Source organism: Sus scrofa, chromosome 10 (assembly GCF_000003025.6).
Source record: "Sus scrofa isolate TJ Tabasco breed Duroc chromosome 10, Sscrofa11.1, whole genome shotgun sequence".
Lineage (NCBI taxonomy): Eukaryota > Metazoa > Chordata > Mammalia > Artiodactyla > Suidae > Sus > Sus scrofa.
The window spans coordinates 55,724,457-55,751,966 of NC_010452.4; the positions used below are offsets into that span (position 1 = coordinate 55,724,457).

A 27,510-nucleotide genomic window follows, 5' to 3' on the forward strand; every position below is an offset into this window, starting at 1 on the left:
CGGGAACTCCTCTCCTACCTTCTAAGTGTGGCTTCTTTATCTTTTTGTGTAGGGTATCTTTTTTGGTAGTTTCCAGTCTATTTTGTTGACCATTGTTCAGCAGTTGCTTGTATGTTATTGGTTTCATGAGAGAAGATGAGCTCCAGTCCTTCTATTCCACCATCTTAATCCCATCTCTATTTTGTGTGCAGACCTTTTAAAGATGGCTATTCTGACTGGCATGAAGAGATACCTCTCACTATAGTTTTGATTTGCATTCCTCATAATTAATGATATTGAGCATCTTTTTATGTACCTGTTGGTTATCTGTATGTCTTCCTTGGAGAAATGTCTGTTTAGGTCTTCTGCTATTTAAAAAAAAAATTTATTTTTTTGCTTTTTTTAGGGCCGTAACTATGGCATTTGGAGGTTCCCAGGTTAGGGGTCTAATTGGAGCTACAGCTGCTGGCCTACACCACAGCCACAGGTCTTCTGCTATTTTTTGATTAGGTTGCTTGCTTTTTTTGATATTGAACTGTATGAGCTGTTTGTGTATTTTGGAAATTAATCCCTTGTTGGTAGCATCATTTTCAGATATTATCTCCCAGTCATAGGTTGTCTTTTTGTTTTATGTTTGTTGTGAATATCTTTCCATATGATTGTGTCATCTTCAGTTTATTTTATCAGCATCTTAGAGCTTTCAGAGGACAGGTCTTTTGCCTCCTTAGGTAGGTTTTTTCCCTATGTATTTTATTCTTTTTGATGCTCTGATAAATGGAATTGTTTCCTAATTTCTCTTTCTGATATTTTGTAGTTAGTGTATAGAAATGCAGTGGATTTCTGTATAAAAAATTTATATCTTACAACTTTATTGAATTCATCCATGAGCTCTAGTAGTTTTCCAGTAGTGTCTTTAGGATTTTTTATGTGTAGAATAATGTTATCTGCAGACAGCAACAGTTTTACTTTTTTTTTCCAATTTAGATTCCTTTCCTTTTTCTCCTCTGATTGCTGTGGCTAAGAATTCCAAAACTATGTTGAATAGAAGTAGCAGATGGGCATCCTTATATTGTTCTTGATCTTGGAGGAAATTTAGCTTTTCACTTGTGAATATAATCTTAGCCAAGGGTTTGTCATATATGGCTTATATTACGTTGAGGTTTGTTCTTGTTCCATCTATGCCCACTTTTAAAGAGTTTTTATCATAAATGGATGTTGAATTGTATCAAAAGCTTTTTCTGCATCTTTTGAGATGATCACTTGATTTTTATTCTTCAATTAGTTAATGTGGTGTATCAAACTAATTGATTTATGGATACTGAACTTTTGTCCTTGGAATAAATCCCACTTCATCACAGTGTATGATCTTTTTAATGCGTTGTTGGAGTTGGTTTGCTAGCATTTTGTTGAGGATTTTTGCATCTACACTCTCCAGTGATATTGGCCTGTAGTGTTGTTTTTTGTGTAATATCTTTGTCTGATTTTGATGTCAGGGTGATGGTGGCCTCATAGAATGAGTTTTGGAGTGTTCCTTCCTCTGCAAATTTTAAGAATAGTTTCAGAAGGATAGGTTTTAACTCTTCTCTAAACGTTTGGTAGAATTCACTTGTGAAGCCATCTTGTGGTGGACTTTGGTTTGCTAGGAATTTTTAAATTACCATTTCATTTTCAGTACCGGTAATTTAACTGTTCATTTTTTCTATTTTTCCTGGTTCAGTCTTGGGAGGTTATACCTTTCCAAGGATTTGTTAATTTCTTCTAGGTCATCCATTTTATTGGTGTATAGCTGCTTATAGTAGTCTCTTATGATCCTTTGTATTTTTGTAGTGTCATTTGTTTCTTCTTTTTCACTTCGATTTTATTGATTTGGGCCCTCTTTTTTTCTTAATGAATCTGACTAAAGGCTTATCAGTTTTCTTTATCTTTTCAAAGAACCAACTTTTTGTTTCATTTGTCTTTTCTGTTGTTTTTTAGTCTTTATTTCATTTATTTCTGCTCTGATCTTTATGATTTCTTTTCTTCTGGTAACTTTGGGTTTTGTTTGTTCTTTCTCAGGTTGCTATAGGTGTAAAGTTAGGTTGGTTATTTGAGACTTATCTTACTTCCTCAGGTAAACTTGAATCACTATAAACTTTCTTCTTAGAACAACTTTTGCTGTATCCCATAGGTTTTGGATCATGGTGTTTTCATTTGTCTCTACTATTTTTTTTATTTACTCTTTGATTCCTTCAGTTTAGCTCCATGTCTTTGTGTTTTTTATAGTTTCCTTCCTTATGGTTGATTTCTAGCCTCATAGTTGGAAATGATCCTTGATATTATTTCAGTTATATTAAATTTATCAAAGTTGGTTTTGTGGACCAGAATGTTCCATGTGCACTTGAAAAGAATGTGTATTCTGCTGCTTTGGGGTGAAATGCTCTGTAAGTATAAATTAAGTTCATCTGGTCTACTGCGTCTTGTAAGTCCTGTGTTTTCCTTATGCATTTTCTGTCTAGATGACCTGTCCATTGATGTAAATGTGGTGTTAAAGTCCAGCACTGTTATTTTGTTATTTTCAATTTATCCTTTTATATCTGCTAACATTCGCCTTATATATTGAGGTGCTCCTATGTTGGGTGCATGTATATTTACAATTGTTATACTTTCTTCTTGGGTTGATTTTTTTTGTCATTAGGTAGTGTCCTTTGTCTCTCATAACAGATTTATTTTAAAGTCTACTTTGTTGTATATAAGTATTGCTACTCTGGCTTTCTTTTGATTTATTTCCATTTGTGTGGATTACCTTTTTCCATCACCTCATTTTCAGTGTCTCTAGGTCTAAAGTGAGTTTCTAGTAGGCAGCATGTCTACAGATCCTGTTTTCGTATTCCTTTAGCCAGTCCCTGTCTTTTGGTTGGAGAATTTAATCTGTTTACATTTATATATGTTCCTATTGCCTTTATGTTAATTGTTTTGGATTTGTTTTTGTAGGTTTTTTTTCCCCTTTGTTTTGTTTTCTTCTCTTGTGTTTGGAGGACCATCTTTAGTGTTAATGTTTGAATTCCTTTTTTTGTGTGTATATTATCTAATATAACTTTTTTTTTGCAGTTACCATGAAGTTTTTGTATAGTTCTCTCTCCCCCTCTTTCTGTGTGTGGTGTGTGTGTGTGTGTGTATATATGTGTATATATGTATGTATATATGTGTTTGTGTATATATACATATGTATGTATATATGTGTACATATATATGCATGCTTGTTTTAAGAATATGATTTTTGTGATTTTGGTATGCTTCTGAGAGGAGGTGACCTAGGGTCCTTCTACTCTGCCATCTTGGCTCCTCTCCTCAGCTGGTTTTCCCTCTGTATTTTGTTTGTCAATGGCAGTGCTGCTTTTTGATTGCACATATTAGCCCAAGCCCTCTCCTCCACCACACCCCCTCTAGGTATGGATATAGCCTTGGTTATTTGCTCATCTACAAAGAGTTCATACTGTGGAATTCACTTCATCATGTGTTCTTTGTGTTCTCTCCATTTTGCTATCAAGGAAAGCATGATAGATATTTATTTTATATATTTTTTCTTTTGGGGATCTTAACACTAGGGTGAAGGCCTCTCATGTCTTTTTATATCCTAATCATAAGTGACACTTTTTCCTTTTTTTTTTTTTTTTTTTTTTGCTTTTTAGGGCTGCACTTGCAGTATATGGAAGTTCCCAGGCTAGGGATTGAATTGCAGATACAGCTGTCACCACAGCCACAGCAAAAGCAGATCCGAGCCACATCTGTGACCTATACCACAGCCCACAGCAAAGCTTGATTCTTAACCTACTGAGTGGGGCCAGGGATTGAACCTATGTCTCATGGATATCAGTTGGGTTCGTTACCACCGAGCCACAATGAGAACTCCCTTGCCACTCTTTTAATAATCTTTTTTTTCCTCTTTTTATGGCTATACCTGTGGCATATGGAAGTTCTTGGGCCAGGAGTCGAATATGAGCTGCAGCTGCAGTCTACACCACAGCCATGACAACACCAGATCTGAGCCACATCTTCAGCCTACGCTGCAGCTTTTGGTAATACCGGATCCTTAACCTGCTGAGCTAGGTCAGGGATCAAACCTGCATCCTCACAGAGACAATGTTGGGTCCTTAACCTGCTGAGCCACAATGGGAACTCCCTCTTTTAAGGATTTTTTAGCATCCTCCCCAATAATTTCTTTTTGTTTCATTGGTCTTACTGGGATGGATGACTACCCTGGAAAGGTAGCCATTAAGGAGCTGGGAAATTTTACTCTTATTATCAATATGATTATCTGTGCACATTACCCTTCCCAACATATTAAGAAAGAAATGAAGGATCAATATAGGATAAGTAACTAATAGTCTCTATTATAAAGATATTCTGGTTGTCCCATAATACTACTGTTAAAATTTTTGAGGATTTTGATATCTATGTAGAAGATCTTTCCAAATATCTGGCATTATAATTTGTTGAGTTTTTTCCCTGAATGATCTTGTCTTCTTTCCTGCCTCATCCAGTAACTGACAAGGTGATATCTCTCTCTTTGTCATAGCGTTAACTAACTTTTCCATAATTTAAATTTTCAGTCATCTTAGTCTTTGGCCTCTATCTCCTATATTTCCTATTCAGTCTGTCTATCCAAAGTCCTTTGAATGCATTGGTAACACTAATCCATTGGTCATACTCCTTTTTACTGTCCAAAATCTCGTGTTCTTTCTTTTCTCGCTTAAATTTCATGGTCTACTATTATTTTTGCTCCTTTGCATATGTACTTATCTTCTTGCCCTGTCCTGCTTTATTGATATTATTTTGTTACACTGTAACCATGCTCAAATTGATTTTCATCTTCTATTTGTGACACCTGAATGTGGGGAGAAGAAAATCCCAAAGTATGCTAATGGTATTACTTTATATTTATTATTGGTAACTCCAGTTAATTTATTTTCCCCCTTTCCTGAATGACTAGTTTCCCTGCCTCTCCTATATGATTATAGGTATTTGCCATGATAAAAGTGTGTGAACCTTTGTATTTTGAATGTAATGTTGAGGGAACATATGAGAATTCTAATTAGATGTGAGCGTCTGAGATTTGTTTATCTTGGATCAAGTCTCTGATTTACAAATCATTATTAAAAGAGATTCAGTCCTTGTAACATTTTAATACATAATTTTTCCCCTCAGAATTTCTATTGTTCATTAAGTGAAGGTGAAAGACTACACCTCTTGGCAATTATATATGTAATCAGAAGTCATAATTAGCATTCATTTTTAACACAGAGTTATTATAAGGTATATTCAGGAATATGCTTTTTCTTTGCTACCCCTAAATTTTCAGGAGTCTAAGGCTTGGATGCTTGATTTTCTGCAACTTTATAGAGGAGAGACATAGCTGGGTATGCCATTAATGGGCCATTCCCCGAATGTACTTTCTTTTATACTTTCTTTCTGTGAGAATTTGCTAGTATAGCATCTGGGGCATAGATTCTTCTCTTAAACATTTGAAGGGATGCAAATTTATATACAAAACTGTTTTCAAAAACAGTTAAATACTTAAATATAGATGGATATGTATATTGATTCTTAAATAAAAGTAACTTTCTTTTTTATTGCTTTTTTCATAAGGTTGGGGATGAGCTGAATGGATTCTTGGTATATTGTTCACAATCTGCAGCTCAGTTAGAAGAAGCAGCTAAGGAAGAATATAATGTATGTATTCTATGCAAACTGCCAAGTATAAGATTTACTTTAATTACTAGTCACCAATAATAATGCTTAATAATAAAACATTAACCAATAATATTAGTACTAATTAAATTACTATTAGCTATTAACAACCATTTTAGTAATAAGACATTTAAATTTATATTGGTTATTTGATCTTGAATATGATAATCTAGTCAGCAATATTTGTCTAGATAACAGTGTCTTAAGTAGTTGTTTGAAAGAATTATTACTTATTTTATTTTTTTGCATTTTTTTTTTTTTAGGGGACCACACACACAGCACATGCAAGTTCCCAGGCTAGGGTCTAATTACAGCTATAGCTGCTGGCCTACGCCATGGCCACAGCAATGCCAGATCCGAGCCATGTCTGTGAACTACACTACCACAGCTCATGACAATGCCAAATCCTTAACCCTCTGAGCAAGGCCAGGGATCTAACCCACATCCTCATGGTTCCTAGTCGGATTCATTTCCATTGTGCCATGACCGGAAGTCCCTTATTTTATTTTTAACATAGGGATTTATATCTGTGAATTTTCCTTTAAGTACAGTGTTGATTGGGTCATTAATATTTTCATATGTGATATTTATATTTTACTACGTTTTTAAAATAAAGACATTTACATTACAAAAGTTGTATGTTATAATTAATGAAAATTTAAAAATAAAGATATGCAAAACAAGAAAATAAAAATTGACATATTCCTATTTCCCTAACCAACTGTTGTTAACACATTTTTGTTTACTTTCCTGTTTTCCCATAGTTATACATGTTATTTTAAAATTAGAGAATGTTGGAGTGCCTGTCGTGGTGCAGTGGTTAACGAATCCAACTAGGAACCATGAGGTTGTGGGTTTGATCTCTGGCCTTGCTCAGTGGGTTAAGGATCTGACATTGCTGTGAGCTGTGGTATAGGTTACAGGCGCAGCTCAGATCTGGCATTGCTGTAGCTCTGGTGTAGGCTGGTGGCTACAGCTCCGATTCGACCCCTAGCCTGGAAACTTCCATATGCCAAGGGACTGGCCCTAGAAAAGGCAGAAAGCCAAAAAAAAAAAATGTCATATATATTATTTGGTAATGCATTTTCTCAATTTTGTGTTTTGAGAAATAAAATTTATTGCAATTTAGTTGATTAAGAAGGTATTATCGTGGAACATTTGAAAAAAGTGTTAAAAGTACATAGGAAATTAATTATGTACAATGTTACTCTAATAACAAGCAGCAGTAACATACAGTATATTTTCTAGTGTTTTGCTCTGAATACACACACGCACATACACAACCACATGTACATTTTTATTCACATTTTCTAGTTTTTAACTTGTAAAATAAACATAAATATACTATCTTAAGCATTTTTTAATTATACGTTTCAGTGGTATTAAGTACGTTTATATTGTATAACCATCACTACCCTCCATTATAGAATTCTTCATCTTGCAAAACTGAAACTGTGTGTATTAAATAATAACTCCCTTTGACCTCCCTTCCATCCTTCTGGTCTGTGATAACCACCATTCTATTCTGTTGCTCTGAGGTTTTGGTTTTGGCTTTGGTTCCACAAAATATTTTGTTCATTTTGATTCTGCATATAAGTGGGATCACGTGATATTTTTCTTTCTGTGTCTGGCTTGTTTTACTTACATTAATCTCTTACAAATTCTTCATTGTTGTCGCAAACAAGAGGATTTCATTCATTTATATGGTTGGATAATATTCCATTTTGTATGTGTATCACAGTTTCTTTATTTGACAATTGATGGACACTTAATATCTTGGCTATTGTGAATAATGCTGCAAAAACATGAGAGTACAGGTATCTTTTTGAGATATTGATTTTGTTTCCTTTGCATATATACCTAAGAGTGGTTGCTAGATCATGTGGAATTTTATGTTTTTAATTATTTTAAGAACCTACATACTATTTCCCATAGAGGCTATAACAATTTATATTCCCACAAAAAATGCTTGAGGGTTCCCTCTCACCACAACCTTGTCAGTTCTTGTCTTTTTTGTCTTTTTGATAATACCTATTTTAATTAAGTGGGTGATGTTATCTCATGTGATTTTCATTTCCATTTCCCTGATAATTAGTTATGTTGAGCACCTTTCATGTACCTGTTGGTCCTTTGTATGTCTTCTTTGGAAAAATATTTATTCTTTTTTTTTAAATTTTTTATTACTCAAATGAATTTATCACATCTGTAGTTGTATAATGATCATAACAATCTGATTTCACAGGATTTCATCCCACAGCCCAGGCACATCCCCCCACCCCCCAAACTGTCTCCTCCAGAGACCATAAGTTTTTCAATGTCTGTGAGTCAGCATCTGTTCTGCAAAGAAGTTCAGTCTGTCCTTCTTTCAGATTCCACATGTCAGTGAAAGCATTGGATGTTGGTGTCTCATTGTACAGCTGACTTCACTTTGCATGACAGTTTCTAAGTCCATCCATGTTGCTAAAAATGCTGATATTTCGTTCCTTTTAATGGCTGAGTCATATTTCATTGTGTATATGTACCACATCTTCTTGATCCACTCCTCTGTCGATGGACATTTAGGTTGTTTCCACGTCTTGGCTATTGAAAATAGTGCTGCAATGAACATCGGAGTACATGTGCCTTTGCGAGTCGTGGTTTTCTCTGGGTAGATGCCCAGGAGTAGGATTGCTGGATCAAATGGCAGTTCTATGTTTAGTTATCTGAGGAATCTCCATACTGCTTTCCACAGTGGTTGCACCAATTTACAATCCCACCAAAAGTGTACTAGTGTTCCCTTTTCTCCACACCCTCTCCAGCACTCATTGTTTGCAGACTATTGGATGATGGGCATTCTGGCTGGTGTAAGGTGGTACCTCATAGTGGTTTTGATATGCATTTCTTTAATTAGGTCCCATTTGTTTATTTTTGTTTTTACTGTCAATACTCTGAGAGGTGGATCTGAGAAGATGTTGCTGTCGTTTATGTCAGAGAGTGTCTGGCCTATGTTTTCCTCTAGGAGTTTTATCGTGTCTGGTCTCAGAGTTTATTTTTGTGTATGGTGTTAGGGAGTGTTCTAATTTCATTCTTTTCCATGTGGCTGTCCAGTTTCCCCAGCACCACTTATTGAACAGGCTGTCTTTTCTCCACTGTATATTCTTGCCTCCTTTGTCATAGATTAGTTGGCTGTAAGTGTGGGTTTAATTCTGGGCTTTCTATCCTGTTCCACTGATCTATATGTCTGTCTTTGTGACAGTACCAAGCAGTTTTGACGACTGTTGCTTTGTAGTAGAGTCTGAAGTCCGGGAGCCTGATTCCTCCAGCTCCATTTTTCTTTTTCAAGATGTTTTGGCTATTCTGGGTCTTTTGTGCTTCCAAACAAACTTTAAAATATTTTGTTCGGGTTCTGTGAAAAGTGTTCCTTGGTAATTTGATAGGGATTGCATTGAATCTCTATATAGCCTTGGGTAGCATAGTCATTTTGATAATATTAACTCTTCCAATCCACGAGCATGGTATATCTTTCCATCTATTTGTGTCATCTTTGATTTCTTTCATCTGTGTCTTAGAGTTTTCAGAGCATAGGTCTTTTGTCTCTATACGTAGGTTTACTCCTAGGTATTTTATTCTTTTGGAAGCAATGGTAAATGGGATTGCTTCCCTAATTTCTCTTTCTGTTCTTTCATTGTTAGTGTATAGAAATGCCACTGATTTCTGTGTATTAATTTTGTTTCCTGTGACTTTGCCAAATTCATAGATGCGCTCTAACAGTTTTCTGGTAGAGTCTTTAGGATTCTCGAGGTATAGTGTCATGTCATCTGCAAATAGGATAGTTTTACTTCTTCCTTTCCAATTCAGAACCTTTTTATTCTTTTACTTCTCTGATTGGTGTGGCTAGAACTCCCCAAAACTATGTTGAAGAGTAGTGGCAAGAGCAGACATTCTTGTCTTATTCCTGATCTCAGCGGGAATTCTTCAGCTTTTCACCATTGAGAATGATGTTAGCTTTGGGTTTGTCATATATGGCCTTATTATGTTGAGGTAGGTTCCCGTTATGCCCACTTTCTGAAGGGTTTTTTATCAGAATGGGTGTTGGATTTTGTCAAAGGCTTTTTCCGTGTCTATCGAGAGGATCCTATGGTTTTTATTCTTCAGTGTGTTAATGTGGTGTATCACACTGATGGATTTGCGGATATTGAAGAACCCTTGCATCCCTGGGATAAATCCCACTTGATCATGATGTCCAATCCTTTTAATGTATTGTTGGATTTGGTTTGCTAGTATTTTGTTGAGGATTTCTGTGTCTATGTTCATCAGTGAAATTGGCCTGTAGTTTTCTTTTTTTGTGGAATCTTTGTCTGGTTTTGGTATCAGGGTGATGGTGGCCTCATAAAATGAGTTTGGGAGTATCCCTTCTCAATTTTTTGAAATAGTTTCAGAAGGAGAGGTGTTAGCTCTTCTCTAAGTGTTTGATAGAATTCGCCTGTGAAGCCATCTGGTCCTGGACTTCTTGTTTGTTGGAAGTTTTTTAATCACAGTTTCAATTTGAGTTCTTGTGATGGGTCCATTCGTCTTTTCTATTTCATCTTGGTTTCGTCTTGGAAGATTGCACTTTTCTAAGAATTTGTCCATTTCTTCTAGGTTTTCTGTTTATTGGCGTAGAGTTGCATATAGTAGTCTCTTATGATCCTTTGTATTTCTGTGACATCTGTTGTTACTTCTCCTTTTTCATTTCTAATTTATTGATTTGAGTCTTCTCTCTTTTTTTCTTGATAAGTCTGGCTAAGGGTTTATCAATTTTGTTGATCTTTTCAAAGAACCAGATTTTCACTTCGTTGATCTTTTCTATGGTTTTCTTTGTATCTATCTCATTGATTTCTGCTCTGATCTTTAGGATTTCTTTCCTTCTACTGACTTTAGGTCTTGTCTGTTCTTCTCTCTCGAGCTGCTTTAGATGTAAGTTAGGTTGTTTATTTGAGCTTTTTCTTGTTTCCTGAGTGGGTTTTATTGCTATAAACATTCCTCTTAGAACGGCTTTTGCTGCATCCCATAGGTTTTGGAGTGTCCTATCTTCATTGTCATTTGCTTCTAGGTATTTTTTAATTTCCTCTTTGATTTCTTCAGTGATGCATTGGTTGTTTAGTAGCATGTTGTTGAGTCTCCACATGTTTGTGTTTTTTGCCGTTTTTTCCTTGTTGTTGATTTCCAGTCGTATGGTGTTGTGGTCAGAAAAGATGCTTGATATGATTTCAATTTCTTAAAGTTACCGAGGTTGGATTTGTAGCCCAGGATGTGATCAATCCTAGAGAATGTTCCATGTGCACTTGAGAAGAATGTGTATTCTGTTCCTTTGGATGGAATGTCCTATAAATGTCTATTAAGTCCATCTGGTTTAATGCTTCATTCAGGGCCCGTGTTTCCCTACTGATTTTCTGTCTGGATGATCTGTCCATTGCTGTGAGTGGGGTGTTAAAGTCCCCCACTATGACTGTGTTATTGTCGATTTCTCCTTTTAAGGTTGTTAGCAGGTGCCTTACATATTGTGCTGAACCTATGTTGGATGTGTAGATATTTAAAATTGGTATATCTTCTTCTTGGATTGATCCTTTGGTCATTATGTAATGTCCTTCTTTGTCCCTTAAAATATTCTTCATTTTAAAGTGTATTTTGTCTGTTATGAGTATGGCTACTCCAGCTTTCTTTTGATCCCTGTTTGCATGACATATGTTTTCCCTCCTCTCACTTGCAATTTGTATGTGTCCCTAGAAGTGAAGTGGGTCTCTTGAAGATAGCATATATATGGATCTTGTTTTTGTATCCATTCAGCCAGTCTGTGTCTTTGGGTTGGGGGCGTTGAGTCCATTAACATTTAAGGTAATTATTGATATGTATGTTCTTATTGCCATTTTATTAATTGCTTTGGATTTGTTTTTGCTACTCTTTTTTTTCTTTCCTTCTTCTCTTGTTCTTTTCTGCCTAGAGAAGTTCCTTTAGTATTTGTTGTAAGGCTGGTTTAGTGTTGCTGAATTCTCTCAGCTTTTGCTTATCTGTGAAGGTTTTGATTTCTCCTTCAAATCTGAATGAGAGCCTTGCTGGGTAGAGTAATCTTAGTTGGAGGTTTTTTCCTTTCATCACGTTAAGTATATCATGCCACTCCCTTCTGGCCTGCAGAGTTTCTGTTGAAAAATCTGCCAATAACCTTATCGGGGTTCCCTTGTATGTTATTTGTTTCTTTTCCCTAGCTGCTTTCAGGATTTTCTCTTTGTCTTTAATTTTTGTCATTTTGATTAGTATGTGTCTTGGGGTGCTCCTCCTTGAGTTTATTTTATATGGTACTCGTTTCTTCCTGGATTTGAGTGAGTGGTTCCTTCCCCGTGTTAGGGAATTTTTCGGCTATTATCTCTTGGAATATTTTTTCTGTCTCCTTCTCCCTCTCTTCTCCTTCTGGTACCCTTATAATACGGATGTTGTGCATTTAACGTTGTCCCAGAGTTCTCTGAGACTCTTTTCATTTGTTTTCAATCTTTTTTCTCTTTTCTGTTCTGCATCTGTGATTTCCACTAATCTGTCCTCCACCACGCTTATTCGTTCTTCTGCCTCCTGTATTCCGCTGTTAGCTGCTTCTAGATAATTTTTTATTTCATGATTGTATTTTGCATCTCTTCTTATTTAAGTTTTATATCTTGTATCTCTTTGGTCAGTGTTTCCTGTAAGTTATCCATCTTTGCCTCCTGTTTATTTCCAATGTCTTGCATCATCTTCAGCATCAACAGTCTAAAATCTTTTTCCTGGAGGCTAAGGATCTCCTCCTCACTTAGCTGATTTTCTGTGGTTTTTCCTTTCTCCCTCATCTGAGTTATAGTTCTCTGACTTTTCATTTTTATAGGTTTTTGGTGTGGTGACCTTTTTATAGATAATAGAGGTGTAGCCTCTCTTACTTCCTGTGTCTGCCCCGCTTGCAGCTGAAGTCTGAGTGGGTGCTTGCTGTAGGCTTCCTGATGGGAGGGGCTGATGCCTGCCCCCTGGTAGGTGGAGCCGATTCTAATCCCTCTGTTGGGTGGGGCTTAGTCTCTGGATGGGATTAGAGGCAGCTGTGTGCCTGAGGGGTCTTTAGGTAGCCTGTTTACTGAGGGGTGGGGCTGTGATTGTTGTTTGGCATGGGGCTTCTCAGTGCTGACTGATGGGTGGGCCAGATTTTCCCAAAATGGCCACCTCCAGAGAAAGGCTGGCTGCTGAATATTCCCAAGAGCTTTGCTTTCAATGACCTTCCCTCACAACAAGCCAGTCACCCCTGTTTTCCCTGGATATCCTCCAAGAACTGCAGTCAGGTTTGACCCAGATTCCCTTGGAGACTCGCTCTGCCCTGGGACCCAGTGCATGTGAAAGTCCGTGTGCGCCTTTTAAGAATGGGGTCTTTGTTTCCCCCAGTCCCTTGGAGTTCCTGCACACAAGCCCCACTGACCTTCAATGCCAGATGCTCCAGGGGCTCTTTCTCCCAGTGCCAGATCCCTGTACATGAGGGTTTGATGTGGGGCTCAGAACTCTCACTCTGTAGGTGAGTCTCTGTGAACCAGTTAGTTTTCAGTCTGTGGAGCTTCCCACCCAGGAGGTATGGGGTTGTTTATATTGTGAAATTGCCCCTCCTACCTCTTGCTGTGGCCTCCTGTTTTTCCTCTGGAGTAGGGCATCTTTTTTAAGGTTTCTGGTCCATTTGGGTGAAGATTGCTCAGCTTTAGTTGTGAATTTTGTTGTTTTTAGGAGAGAAGTTGAGCTCCAGTCCTTCTATTCCACCATCTTAATCCTGTCTCTCAGCTGACTTTTAAAGTGTCGATTTCGTGCCAGGCAACCTTACTGAATTTGTTTATTCTACCTGTTTTTTTTTTTTCCTGTGGATTCCTTAGGTATTTCTGTATAAAAGATCATATCATGCAGAAATAAATTTTCTTATTTTCCAATTTGTATGGCTTATGATTTATTTTCCTTTCTAGTTTCTCTGTCTAGAACTTTCAGTACTATGCTGAACAGTGGTAGGCAGTCTTGCCTTGTCCTTGATCTTAGAGGAAACGTTATCAGTCTTTCCCCATTAAAATGAAGTCAGTGGGCCAGTTCTTACATGGATTTTCTATTCTCAGCTTATGGAGTGTTATTATCATAAAGGAGTTTTACATTTTTTCAGATGCTTTTTTTCTTCTATTGAGGTGATGTCATTTTTGTCCATTTTGTTTTTGTGGTATGTTACAGTATTACTTATTTCATACATTATCCTTGTGTTCCAGGTATAAATCCTACTTGTATGATCCTTTTAATATGCTTTTGAATTCTGTTTAATAGTGTTTTGTTTAGGATTATTTCAGCAACATTATCCAGGGATATTGGTCTGTAGTTTCTTTTTCTTGTGTCCTTGTCTGGTTTTGGTATCAGGTTCTCATATCCATCAGGTGATGCTGGAATAGCTTTGGGAGTACTCCCTCTTTTTTGAGTCTTTGGAAGAATTTGAGAAGGGTTGGTGTTAATTAGTTTTTCTATGTTTGGTAGAATTCTCCAACAGAACTGTCTCGTTTTTTTTTTTTCTTTTTTTTTTTTTTTTTTTTTGCTTGTTGTTGATATGAGTTTTTTGTCTGTTGCTTCAGTTTCCTCACTAGTTATATAGTTTTGTTCAGATTTTTAAATTTTTTCTTGGTTTGGCCTTGGTAGGTCCTATTTTTCTAGAAATTTATCTGTTACTTCTAGGTTATCCAATATTATGGCATATGATTGTTCATGGTGGTCTGTTACAATCTTTTATCTGTCATTGGACATCGCTACAATATCTTCTCTCTCACTTCTAATTTTAGCTATTTGTCTTCTCTGTCTTTTCCATGCTTAATCTAGCCAACAGCTTGTCACTTTTGTTAACCTTTACAAAAAAACAACTCTTGGTTTCATTAGTTTTTTTTTCTGCGTTCTATTTCATTTAACTCTGTTCTAACATTTATTATTTCCTTCCTTCTGGCCATTTCAGGTTCAGTTTGTGCTTTTTGTTGTTGTTTTTCCTTCAGGTGTAAGGTTAGCTTATTGTTATGAGAAATTCTTTTTTAATGTAAACATTTACTACTACAAACTTTCTCATTGTATAGGTTTTTTTTTTTTTTTTTTGTCTTTTTGCTACTTCTTGGGCCGCTCCTGTGGCATATGGAGGTTCCCAGGCTAGGGGTCGAATTGGAGCTGTAGCCACCAGCCTACGCCAGAGCCACAACAATGCGGGATCCGAGCCGCATCTGCAACCTACACCCCAGCTCGCGGCAACGCCAGATCGTTAACCCACTGAGCAAGGGCAGGGACCAAACCCGCAACCTCATGGTTCCTAGTCGGATTCGTTAACCACTGCGCCACAACGGGAACTCCTCATTGTATAGTTTTTGATGAATCCTATAAGTTTTGGTATTTTGTGTTTGCATTTTCATTTATTTGTCTCAGATATTTTCTAAATTCTTTTGTGATTTTTTTTTCTTTGACCCAGGGTTGTTTAAGAGCAGTTGTTTAATTTTCATGTATTTATTGATTTTCCTCTTTTCTTTCTGCTGTTTATTTCTAGTTTTGTTTCACTGTGTTCAAGAAGATATTTTATATGTTTTCATACTCTTTAAAATGTTAAATCTTGTTCTGTGTTGTAACACGTGGTCTGTCTTGGAGAATGTTTCATGTGTGCTTGAGAGGAACATGTATTTTTCTGTTGCTGGATGAAGTGTTCTTTATATGTTTATGTGTTTTTAGTTTATAATATTGTTCAAGTCCTCCATTTTCTTATTGATATCTCTCTGAATAATCTAGCTATAACTAAAAGTGGGGCATTGAAATCTCCTGTTGTTACTATGTTGCTTTCTATATCTCCCTTCAGTTTCCTTAGTGATTGGTTCATATATTTGTGTGCTCTGACGTTAAGTGCACACATAATGATAATTTTTATTTCTTCAATTTGAATTGTCCCTTTTATCAATGTGATTCTTTGTCTTTTTAAATAGTTTTTTTTGTCTTAAACTTTACTTTTTCTGATGTAATATTGGCTATTATTGCTTTCTTTAGGTTCCTGTTTGCATAGACTATCTTCTTTCAGCCTTTCCCTTTTAGCTATGTGAGTCCTGACATGTAAAGTTGGTCTCTTCTAGGCAGGTATTTTTGGATTTTTTTAAAAAAATAAGTTCATCTAATCTCTGTCCTTTAATTGGTACATTTAATTCATTTATATTTCATACAATAACTTATGGGGAAAGACACACTGTTACCATTTTGTTAATTGTTTTCTGTGTGTCTGGTATTTCTGTTCCTCTTTTTCTCTCTTGTTGTCTTTTATGTTTTGTTGATTTTCATAATAACATTTTGATTCCTTTCTCATTTACCATTATGTATATTCTATAGATATTTCTTTTGTGGTTACCATTGCAATTACATAAAACTTCTTCAAGTTATAACAATCTCTTTAAATTAATTACACTTAAGTTCAGTACCAGGTAAAAACTCTAGTATTTTACATCCTTACCTCCTCCTGCTTTGTTACTAATGATACAGTTATATCTTTTTATATTGACTTTCCATTAACGCAAATTTATACTTTTTACACTTTTTAAATAAATTTTGTACCATATATATATATATATATATATATGTGTGTGTGTGTGTTGATTCAATCACTTGTTTTACAATACTCCAGGAGTCTATATATTTTTTAATATTTACCTTGACCTGGTAATTTTGTATTTCACATGATTTTGTATTGTTTATTGTCCTTTCTCTTCAGTGTGTAGGACGCCTCAGCATTTTTTCTAGGGAAGGTATAGTGGTAATGAACTCCCTCAACAATATTTTATCTACCAGTCCTAGTTTTACCATTATTTTTGAAGGAGAATTTTGGAAGATACAGTATTCATGGCAGTTTTTTCTTTCAGTACTTTGAATATATCATCTTATTACCTTCTAGTCTGAAAATTTTCTGGTTAGAAATCTGTGATGATCTGTTAGGAACTTCCTTGAATGTAATGAGTCATTTTTCTCTTGCTCTTTTCTAGATCCTCTCTTCATTGTGACTTTTTAGTTTGTGGTGTATCTTTTGTAGATTTCTTTAGTTACTTATCTGGAGTTGTTTAAGTTATTTTAATTTGTATGTCTGAACACCTCAGATTTGGGAAACTTTCAGTTGTTATTCTTCATATGTTCTCTTTCCCTTTCTTTGTTCTTGTATTCCCATAATGTTTATGTTGTTCTTCATGCTGTCCCATAAATACTTTAGATTATCTTCATTTTCTTCATACTATTTTCCCTTTTAAAAAAATTTTTATAGTTGATTTACATTGTTCTGGAAATTTCTGCTATACAGAAAAGTAACGCAGTCATACACCTATAAATACTCTTTTTCTCATATTATCTTTCATCATGCTGCATCACAAGTGGTTGGACATAGTTACTTGTGCTATACAACAGGCCTCGTTGTCTATCCATTTTAAATGTAACCGTTTGCATCTATTAACCCCGAACTCCCAATCCATCCAACACCCTTCTCCTCCCACTTGGCAACCACAAGGGTGCTGTTCATATCTGTAAGTCTGTTTCTGTTCTGTAAATAGGTTCATCTGTGACATATTTTAGATTCCACATGTAAGTGATATCATATGGTATCTTTCTTTTTTTTTTTTTTTTTTTTTTTTTTTGCTTTTTAGGGCCCACCCATGCCATATGGAGGGTCCCAAGCTAGGAGTCTAATCAAAGCTACAGCTGCCAGCCTACACCACAGCCACAGCAACGCAGGATTCTAGCCGCATCTGTGACCTATACCACAGCTCATGGCAATGATGGATCCTTAACCCACTGAGTAAGGCCAGGGATCGAACCCACAACATCATGGTTCCTAGTCAGATTTGTTTCTGTTGGGCCATGATGGGAACTCCTGGTATCTTTCTTTTTCTGACTTATTTCACTTAGAGTATGAGAATCTCTAGTTCCATCCATGTTGATGCAAATGGCATTATTTTTGTTTTTTTTATGGCTGAGTAGTATTCTATTGTGTATATATACGTACCACATCTTCTTAATTCATTCATCGTCTTAGGATATTTCCATGTCTTAGCTATTGTGAATAGTGCTGCAGTGATCATGGTTGCATCATTTGCAACTCTTTTCTCCCCTTCCTTAGGTTGTCTTTTTGTTTTTTTGTCATTTTTTGATATGCAAAAACTTGTACCTTTGATTATGTCCCATTGAGTGATTTTTGTTTTTATTTCCATTGCCTTGGGTGACTGACCTAATAAAACATTTGTATGGTTGATGTGAGAGAATGTTTTGCCTAAGTTTTCTTCTAGGATTTTATGGTATTTATGTTTAAGTCTTTAAGCCATTTTGAGTTTATTTTTGTGCATGATGTGAAGATATGTTCTGGTTTCATTGATTTACCTTCAGTCATCCAGTTTTTCCAACAAGACTTGCTGAACAGACTTGCTTTTTCCCATTTTATATTCTTGCCTGTTTTGTCAAAGATTAATTGACTGTAAGTGTCTGGGTTTATTTCTGGGCTCTCACTTTCTGTTCTATTGGTCCATATGTCTGTTTTTGTACCAGGACCACACTGTCTTGATTATTGTAGCTTTGTAGTATTATCTGAAGCCTGAGAGAATTATGCCTCCTTCTTGTTTTTGTTTTTTCTCCCCCCGCCTCTTAGGATTGCTGTGGCAATTCTGGGTCTCTTGTAGTTCCATATAAATTTTTGGATTGTTTGTTCTAGTTCTGTGAAAAATGTCGTGGGTAATTTGATAGGGAATCACATTAAATCTGTAGATTGCTTTGGATAGTATGGCCATTTTAACGATATTAATTCTTCTAATCCAGGAACATGGCTAGCTTTCCATTTCTTTGAATTCTCTTTAAATTCTTTGATTAATATTTTATAGTTCTCAGCATGTAATTCTTTCACCTCCTTGGTCAGGTTTATTCCTAGGTATTTAATTTTTTGAGTGTGATTTTATTCTATTTTAATTTTATGGGTGCACCTGTGGCATATGGAAATTCCCAGGCTAAGGGTCCAATAAGAGCTATAATTGCCACCTATGCCACAGTCACAGCAATACCAGATCCAAGCCATGTCTATACCTACACCACAGTTTACAGCAACACCGGATCCTTAACCCACTAAGCAAGGCCAGGGATTGAACCCAAATCGTCTTGGATCCTAGTCAGATTTGTTTCCACTGAGCTACAATGGGAAAGGAACTCCTTGAGTGTGATTTTAAAAGGTAATTTTTAATATTCCTTTTCTAATATTTCATTGTTTGTACACAGAAATGCAACCTTTTTCTGAATGTTAATATTGTAGCTTGCTACTTTACTGAATTCGTTAATTAGTTTGAGTACTTTTTGTGTGGAGTCCTTAGGGTTTTCTATATGTAGTATCATGTCATCTCCATATAGTGACAGTTTTACCTCTTCTCTTCCCATTTGGAGACTTGCACTTCTTTTGTTTGTCTGATTGTTATGGCTAGGATTCCAATACTATGTTGAATAAAAGTGGTGAGAGTGGGCATCCTTGTTTGTTCCAGATTTTAGCAGGAAGGCTTTCAGCTTTTCTCTATTAAGTATTATATTAGCTGTGGTTTGTCCTAAATGGCTTTTATTATGTTAAGATATGTCCCTCTATCCCTGCTTTGGTAAGAGTCTTTATCATGAATGGATATTGGATTTTGTCAAATGCTTTTTTGCATCTATTGAGATGATCATGTAGTTTTTACTTTTGTTTTGTTACTGTGGTGTATGACATTGATTTGTGTATCTTGAACCATCCTTGTGAATTTGGGATGAATCCCACTTTGTCTTGGTATATGATCTTTTTATATGTTGTTGGATTTGGTTTCTTAAAATTTTTTTTTTTTTGTCTTTTTGCCTTTTCTAGGGCCACTCCTGCAGCATATGGAGGTTCCCAGGCTAGGGGTCTAATCAGACCTGTAGCTGCCAGCCTACGCCAGAGCCACAGCAACATGGGATCCAAGCCAAGTCTGTGACCTACACCACAGCTCACAGCAACGCCAGGTCCTTAACCCACTGAGCAAGGCCAGGGATCGAACCCGCAACCTCATGGTTCCTAGTCGGATTTGTTAACCACTGTGCCACGACGGGAACTCCAAGGTTGCTTAAAGTTTTTTGAGAATTTTTGTGTATATATTCATCCAAATGTTGGTCTATAATTTTCTTTTTTGATAGTATTTTTGTCTGGTTTTGTTATTAGGGTGATGGTGGCTTGATAGAATGTCTTTGGGGTGTTCCTTCTTCTTCAGACTTTTCGAAAAGCTTAAGAAGGATGGGTATAAATTCTTCCTGTATGTTTGGTAGAATTTGCCTGTGAAGCCATCTGGTTCTGGACTTTTGTTTGTAGGAAGTGTTTTTTATTATAAATTCAATTTCATTTCTAGTGATGAGTCTGTTTAAATGATCTAATTATCATTATCATTATTATTATTATTATTATTGTTATTTGGCTTTTTAGGGCTGCACCCGAGGTATATGGAAGTTCCCAGGCTAGGGGTCAAATCAGAGCTGTAGCTGCTGGCCTACACCACAGCCACAGCAACACGGGGATTTGAGCCACATCTGTGACCTGCACCAGGACTCATGGCAACACTGAGTTAATGTTAGAAGAACATTAATTAACCACTGAGTGAGGCCAGGGTTCAGACCCATGGATGCTGGTCAGATTCGTCACCACTGAGCCATGATGGGAACTCCAATGATCTATTTATTCTTGATTGGGTTTTGGTGGCTGTATGTCTCTAGAAAGTTGTCCATTTCTTCTAGCTTGTCAAATTTGTTGGCATACTATTTTTTGTAGTATTGTTTTGTGGTCTTTTGTATTTCTGCTGTATCCATTGAGATTTTTCCTTTCATGTCTTATTTTGTTTATTTGGGATCAGTCTCTCTCTTCTTGGTGAGTCTAGTCAGAGGTTTGTCAATTTTGTTTACCCTTTCAAAGAACCAGGTCTTGGTTTTATTGATTTTTTTTTCTATTCTTCGAAACTTTATTTTATTTGTATCCTCTCTGATCTTTATGATTTCCTTCCTTTTGCTGACTTTAAGTTTTATTTGTTCTTCTTTTTCTAATTCATTTAGGTGGTAGCTTAAGTTGTTATGAGATTTTTCTTTTTTGAGGAAGGTCCATATCATTATGAACTTCCCTCTAAGAATTGCTTTTACAGCATCCCATAGATTTTGAATGGTTGTGTCTTCATTGTCATTTGTCTCCAAGTATTTTTTAATTTCCCTTTTGATTTCCTTTTTGCTTTTTAGTAGTGTGTTGTTTAGTCTTCATGTGATCATTTTTTTCTCATTTCTTTTCCTGTGGTTGATTTCTAGTTTCATGCCATTGTGGTCAGAGAAGATGCTTGAAATGACTTCTATACTCTTAAATTTGTTGAGGTTAGTTTTGTGCCCCAGTATGTGGTCAGTCCTTGAGAATGTTCCATGTGCAGTTGAAAAGAATGTATATTTTCATTTTGGGGGGGGGTGTAATGTCCTGAAAATTACGTTAAACCTACCTGCTCTTTTGTCTCATTTAAGATCTCTGTTGCCTTATTGATTTTCTGTCTGGAGAATCAGTCCATAGATGTGAGTGGTGTGTTAAAATCTACTATTATTGTATTCCCATCAATTTCTCCTTTTATGTCTATTAGTATTTGTTGTATGTATTTAGGTGCTCCTCTATTAGGGGCATATATATATTGACAAGTGTAATATCCTCCTCTTCTTGTGACGTTTTTATCATTTGAATTGTATCCTTCTTTGTCTTCCTTTATGGCCTTTGTTTTAAAGTCTATTTTGTCTGAGTATTGCAACTCCTGGTTCCCTGTCATTTCCATTTGCATGAAATATCTTTTTACAACCCCTCACGTTGAATTTACGTGTGTCCTTTGCCCTAAGGTGCATCTCTTATAGGTGGCATATTGTAGGCTCTTGTATTTTTAATCCAGTCTTCCACTCTATGTCTTTTGATTGGAGCATTCAGTCCATTGACAGGTAATTATTGATAAATATATAGTTTTTTTCTCTTTTAACCTTGTTTTCCAATTGATTCTGTGTTTTTCCTTTATTCCTTTCTTTTGGTTGGATGATTTCCTTTTTTGTTTTTATGTTTGTGTCCTCTTCTTTTTAGTTGTTATGAATATATAATTTGGTTTTGATTGCCCTGTTTTTCAAGTATGTTAACCCCTTTCTATATCTGCTTGCTTTAGCCTGATAGTCATATAGGCTCAAACACATTCTTAAAAAAAGAATTTAGATTTTCTTACTTTACTTCCCCATTTTTTATGATTTTGATTTTTTTTAGGTCTGCACCTGTGGCAGATTGATGTCCTTTTTTTACATCATGTTTATCCTTTTGCTCTTTCTTATGTTTATCATCAATTTTACATATAGTTTTTTTTCCTTTTTATATTTATACTGGCTTAAGTGGTCACTTTCTAGTTGTGACTTCCTTCATCCTATATCTTTTTACTTTCCTTTTTAGAGGAGAACTTTCTGTATTTCTTTTAGAATACATTTAGTATTGATGTATTCTTTTAGTTTTTGTTTGTTGTGGAAATTCCTTTATTTCCCCTTCTTTTTTAATGATAATCTTGCTGCTAGAGTATTCTAGGCTGCAGATTTTTTCCCTTTTAGAACTTTGAATAAATATTGCCACTCTCTTCTGGCCTGTAATATTTATGTAGAGAAATCAGCTCATAGCCTTATGGGGTTTCCCTTATAATTAACTCTGTTTTTCTCTTGCTTCCTTTAGAATCCTCCCCTTATCTTTACCTTTGCCATTTTTATTATGATATATCTTGGTGTGGGTCTGTTTGGGTTCAACTTTTAGAGGCCCTCTGGGCTTCCTGTATCTTGATGTCTGTTTTCCTTCTAATTTGTAAAGTTTCATCCATAACTTCTTCAAAAATATTTTCAATTCCCTTTTCTCCTTTTTCACTTCCTGGAATCTCTATTTTGCATAGATTGGTCCACTTTATATTATCCTATAAATCTTTTATATCACTTTAATGTTTTTAATTTGGTTTTCTGTCTGCTGTCCTGGGTGGGTGATTTCCATTATTCTGTCTCCCAAGTCACTTATTCATTCCTCTGCATTATTCATTCTGTTCTTCATTGAGTTTAACTCAGCTTGCATCTCTGCAAATACCTCCTGGTATTTTCTAGTTCCTTTCAAAAGTAATCTGCATTACTGTTTATATTCGCTCTACTGCATTAGTAAAAAATAATGATTTAATATTTTAATTTAATTTCTGATTTTAGTACTATGAGTTTTCTCTTTTTTTATTAGTGTAGTTAAAGGTTTGCCAGTTTTTTTAGTGGGATGTAATTGACACATAGCATTACATTAGTTTCAGTTGTACATCTTAATTATTCTGTTTGTATATATTGCAAAATGATTTCCACAGTAAGTCTAGTTAACATGCAACATCATCCACAGTCATTTTTTTCTTGTCATGAGAACTTTTCAGATTTACTCTTTTAGCATCTTGCAGATATGCAGTACTGTATTATTAACTGTTATCACCATGGTGTGCTTTACATCTCCATGACTTATTTATTTTATAGCTGTAAGTTTTTACCTTTTGATCATCTTTACCCATTTTTCCCACCTCCCAGCCCCCATCTTTGACAGTCACCAATCTGTTCTCTGTATCTATGAGCTTGATTTTTTTTAGATTCCATATTTAAATGAGATTATATGATACTTGTTTTTCTATCTGTCTTTTTAAAATATCATAATGTCCTCAGGGTCCATCCATGTTGTCACAGATGGAAAGATTTCATTCTTTTTATGAGTGAATAATGTATCTCACATTTTCTGTATCCATTCATTTAGTTGTTTATATATCTCGGCTAAGGTAAATGATATTGCAGTCAACATGAGGATGCCTATATATTTTTGGTATAGTGTTTTCCTCTCCTTGGGATGAATATTCAGAAGTAGAATTATTGGATCACATGGTAGTTCTATTTTAAAAATCTTAAGGAATCTCTATACTTAATTTCTGTAGTGGCTGTGCCAATTTACATTCCCACCAACACTGTGAATGTTCCATTTTCTTTACATTGTTGCCAACACTTGTTATTTGTTGTCTTTTTGATAATAGCCATTGTGGCAGGTGTGATGTGTTACTGCATTGTGATTTTAATTTGCATTTCCTTGCTGATTAGTGATCTTGAGCATCTTTACTTATACTTGTTGACCATCTGTATATCTTCTTTGAAAAAAATCTGTTCAGATTTTCCTATTTAATAAAGAATTTAAATTTATTAAAAAATTTCCCATGTGTGTTCTTTATCCATTGGTTGTTTAAAAGTCTAATTTTCACATACTTCTGTGTTTTTCAGTTTTTCTTTTGTTATTGATCCTTAGCTTTATTCCATTGTGGTCAGAGAAGATACTTTGTATGATTTCACTCTTTTAAATATATTGAGTTTTTTTGGGTTTTTTTTTGTGACTAAACATGTGTTCTATTCTGGAGCATATTCTGTGTGCACTTGAGAAGAATGTTTATTTTATTGTTGTTGGGTGGAATGTTCCTTGTATTTATACATATATCTGTTCATCTAGTTTGTCTAGTGTCCACGTCCTCTAATTACCTGTTGTTCTTTTATCTTGATGTTCTTTCCGTTAATGAAAGTGAGGTATTAAAGTTTATGATTATCACTATAAAATCTATTTCTTCACTTCTGACAATGATTGCTTCATTTATTTCATGACTGTAGTTTGGGGCATATGTGTTTGCAGTTGTTAAACCTTCATGTTTAATTGACCCTTTTAATCAATATATAATGTTATTCTTTGCCTCTTGCTAGAGTTTTTGACATAAACAATATTTTGTCTGATATTTTTATTACCATTTTCTTATCATTAGTATAGAATATCTTCATCCATCCTTTCACTTTCAACCTATTTTTTTTTTCTTTTCTAGGACCACACCTGTGGCATATGGAGGTTCCCAGGCTAGGGGTCTAATTGGAGCTGTAGCCGCTGGCCTACACCACAGCCACAGCAATGCCAGATCCGAGCCATGTCTGTGACCCACACCACAGCTCACGGCAATGCTGGATCCTTAACCCACTGAGTGAGGCCAGGGATCGAACCCACAACCTCATGATTCCTAGTCGGATTCATTAACCACTGAGCCATGATGGGAACTCCATCAACATATTTTTATATTTATAACTAGAGTGAGTCTCCTCTAGACAATGCATAGTTAGATCTTTAAAACAATTAATTTTGTCAATCTTTGCTTTCTGATTTCAGAGGTTAATCTATATTTAAATTTCCTCTTATTTGGTTTAATTTTTTGGTAAAAATATACTGTTTTGTTTCCCTTCTCATTTCCTTTTTTTGTATATTTTTAATTATTTACTTAATGGTTATCTTAGAGTTACAACTACAATTACAAACTTGGTATAGTTTTAATTAATGCTAATTTAACTTCAAAATTATGCAAAATCTGTCCTTATATATATTCATTCCCCCTTTTATTGTCTTGATTTAGATATGTGCTCATTAACATAGAATATATAATTATTGATTTTTGCCTTTGTATTTTATATTGTATAGGAAAAATGATTTAGACACCAAAAGCACTTTTTTTGGTATTTTATGTTTAACTCCATAGTTATTTATAACAATATTTTTATTTATTCATACAGCTTTAAGTTACTGTTTCCTTTCATTTTAGCATTTCTTGTATGCTAAATCTAGTGACAGACTTTCTCAGTTTTTTAAAATTTATTTTATTTATTTATTTTTTGTGGGTTTTTTTTTTTTTTTTTTTTTTTGTCTTTTTCTAGGGCTGCACCTGAGGCATATGGAAGTTCCCAGGCTAGAGGTCTAATTGGAGCTGTAGCCACTGGCCTATGCCAGAGCCTCAGCAACATGGGATTCGAGCTGTGTCTGCGACCTACACTACAGCTCATGGCAATGCCGGATCCTTAACCCACTGAGAGAGGCCAGGGATCAAACCCACACCCTCATGGTTCCTAGTCGAATTCGTTAACCACTGAGCCACTTTGGGAACTCCATCAGTTTTTTTTTTTTAAACTGGAAATGTTTTAAATTATCCTTCATTTTTTGAATGTTAATTTTGCTAGGTATGTAATCTTGTATATATATATTCTTTTTATTAATTGCACCTGAAATATGTTTATACATTGTCTACTGGCCTCCATAGTTTCTAAAGAAAAATCAGCCATTAATCTTATTGAAGAGCCCTTGTAAATATCATACCCCATCACTTTTGTCTTGCTGCATTCAAGAGTCTCCATTTGTGTTCAGTGATAATGTGTTTTGGTGTGGATCTTTTCATATTTAATCTAGTAGGATTTTAGTATGTAGCTCCGTATCTTTACTCAATTTGGGGAATTTTTACTCATTATTTTTTCAAATATTCTTTCTGCTCCCTTTTCTCTCTCTTCTCATGTGTATATTGTATTTATATACTATTTTGAGTGTATTGGTACACTTGAAGATATCCCATTTGTCTCTTAAGTACTGTTCCTTTTTTCCTTTTTTTACTTCTCTCAGAGTGGATATAATTAAAATTAACCTGTCTTTAAATTCATTGATTCATTGCTTAAATCTGCTGTTAAAACCTCTAGAGAAATGTCTATTTTAGTTATTGTCCCTTTTATTCAATTATTGGACTTTTCATGTATAGGATTTTTGGTTTCTTTTTATAATTTCTGTATCTTTGATATTTGTTGAAACATTGTTTCTTGTTTCCTTTAATCCCTTGTGCATGATTTCCTTTAGCTTTTTAGCATGTTTAAGGCAATTGATTTAAGTTTTTGTTGGCTAAGCCTAGTATATGAGCTTCCTCAGGGACAGTGTCTATTTATTTTTCTTAGGAATTAGTAATACTTGTGTTGAGTGCCTCATAAGTTTTTATTGCAAACTAGACATTTTGAATATAATGTGGTAACTCTGGACGTCAGATTATTCCTCTCCTTAAATTTTGTTATCTCTTGTTGTGAGTTCTTATTGTTTGTGTAGTGATTTTTCTTAAACTATTATTATTATTATTATTATTATTATTTGTCTTTTTGGACTCTACCCATGGCACATGTAGCTTCCCAGTAGGGATCCAATCAGAGCTGTAGCTTCAGGCCTATGCTACTGCCACAGCAACATGGGATCCAAGCTGCGTCTGTGACCTACACCATAGCTCACAGAAACACTGGATACTTAACCCATTGAGCAATGCTAAGAATCAAACCCACATCCTCATGGATACTAGTTGGGTTTGTTAACCACTGGGCCACAACAGGAACTCCTAAACTGTAATTTTTTAAGTAGGTTTTGTCTTTAGATCAGTTTTAAGTTCTCAGAAAATTTACGCAGATATTGGAGAGTTCTCATATACCTCCTGTTCCCACATGCACAGCCTCCCGTACTAGAAACGTTGTGGAGTAGCGTGATCTATTTGTTATGATTTATGAACCTATATTAACACATCATTATCACCCAAAGTCCATAGTATATGTAAGTTTTCTTCTTGGTGTTGTACATTCTATGGTTTTTAACTAATGTATGATGATGTGTATCCACAGCAGTATTATACAGAATAGTTTCACTGCCCTAAGTCTTCTTTATTCCCCTAGGCATCCCCACTCTCTACCCTACAAACCCTGGAAGCTCCTGATGTTTTTGTGTTTCTCTAGTTTTCCTTTTTTAGAATGTCATATAATTGGAGTCATACAGTATGGAACCTTTTTAGATTTGCTTATTTCATTTGGTGATATGCATTTAAGATTCCTATATGTCTTTTCATGGGTTGA

General features: G+C 35.3%; 1 protein-coding gene across 1 annotated transcript in view; it reads left to right on the plus strand.

The window, feature by feature from the left end:
* CCDC7 (coiled-coil domain containing 7) overlaps positions 1-27,510 on the plus strand; it is a 341,366-nt gene that overhangs the window by 13,365 nt on the left and 300,491 nt on the right. Inside the window, 1 exon segment of the mRNA XM_021064965.1 lies at positions 5,605-5,688. Within this exon segment, the coding sequence (XP_020920624.1) occupies positions 5,605-5,688 (84 nt within the window).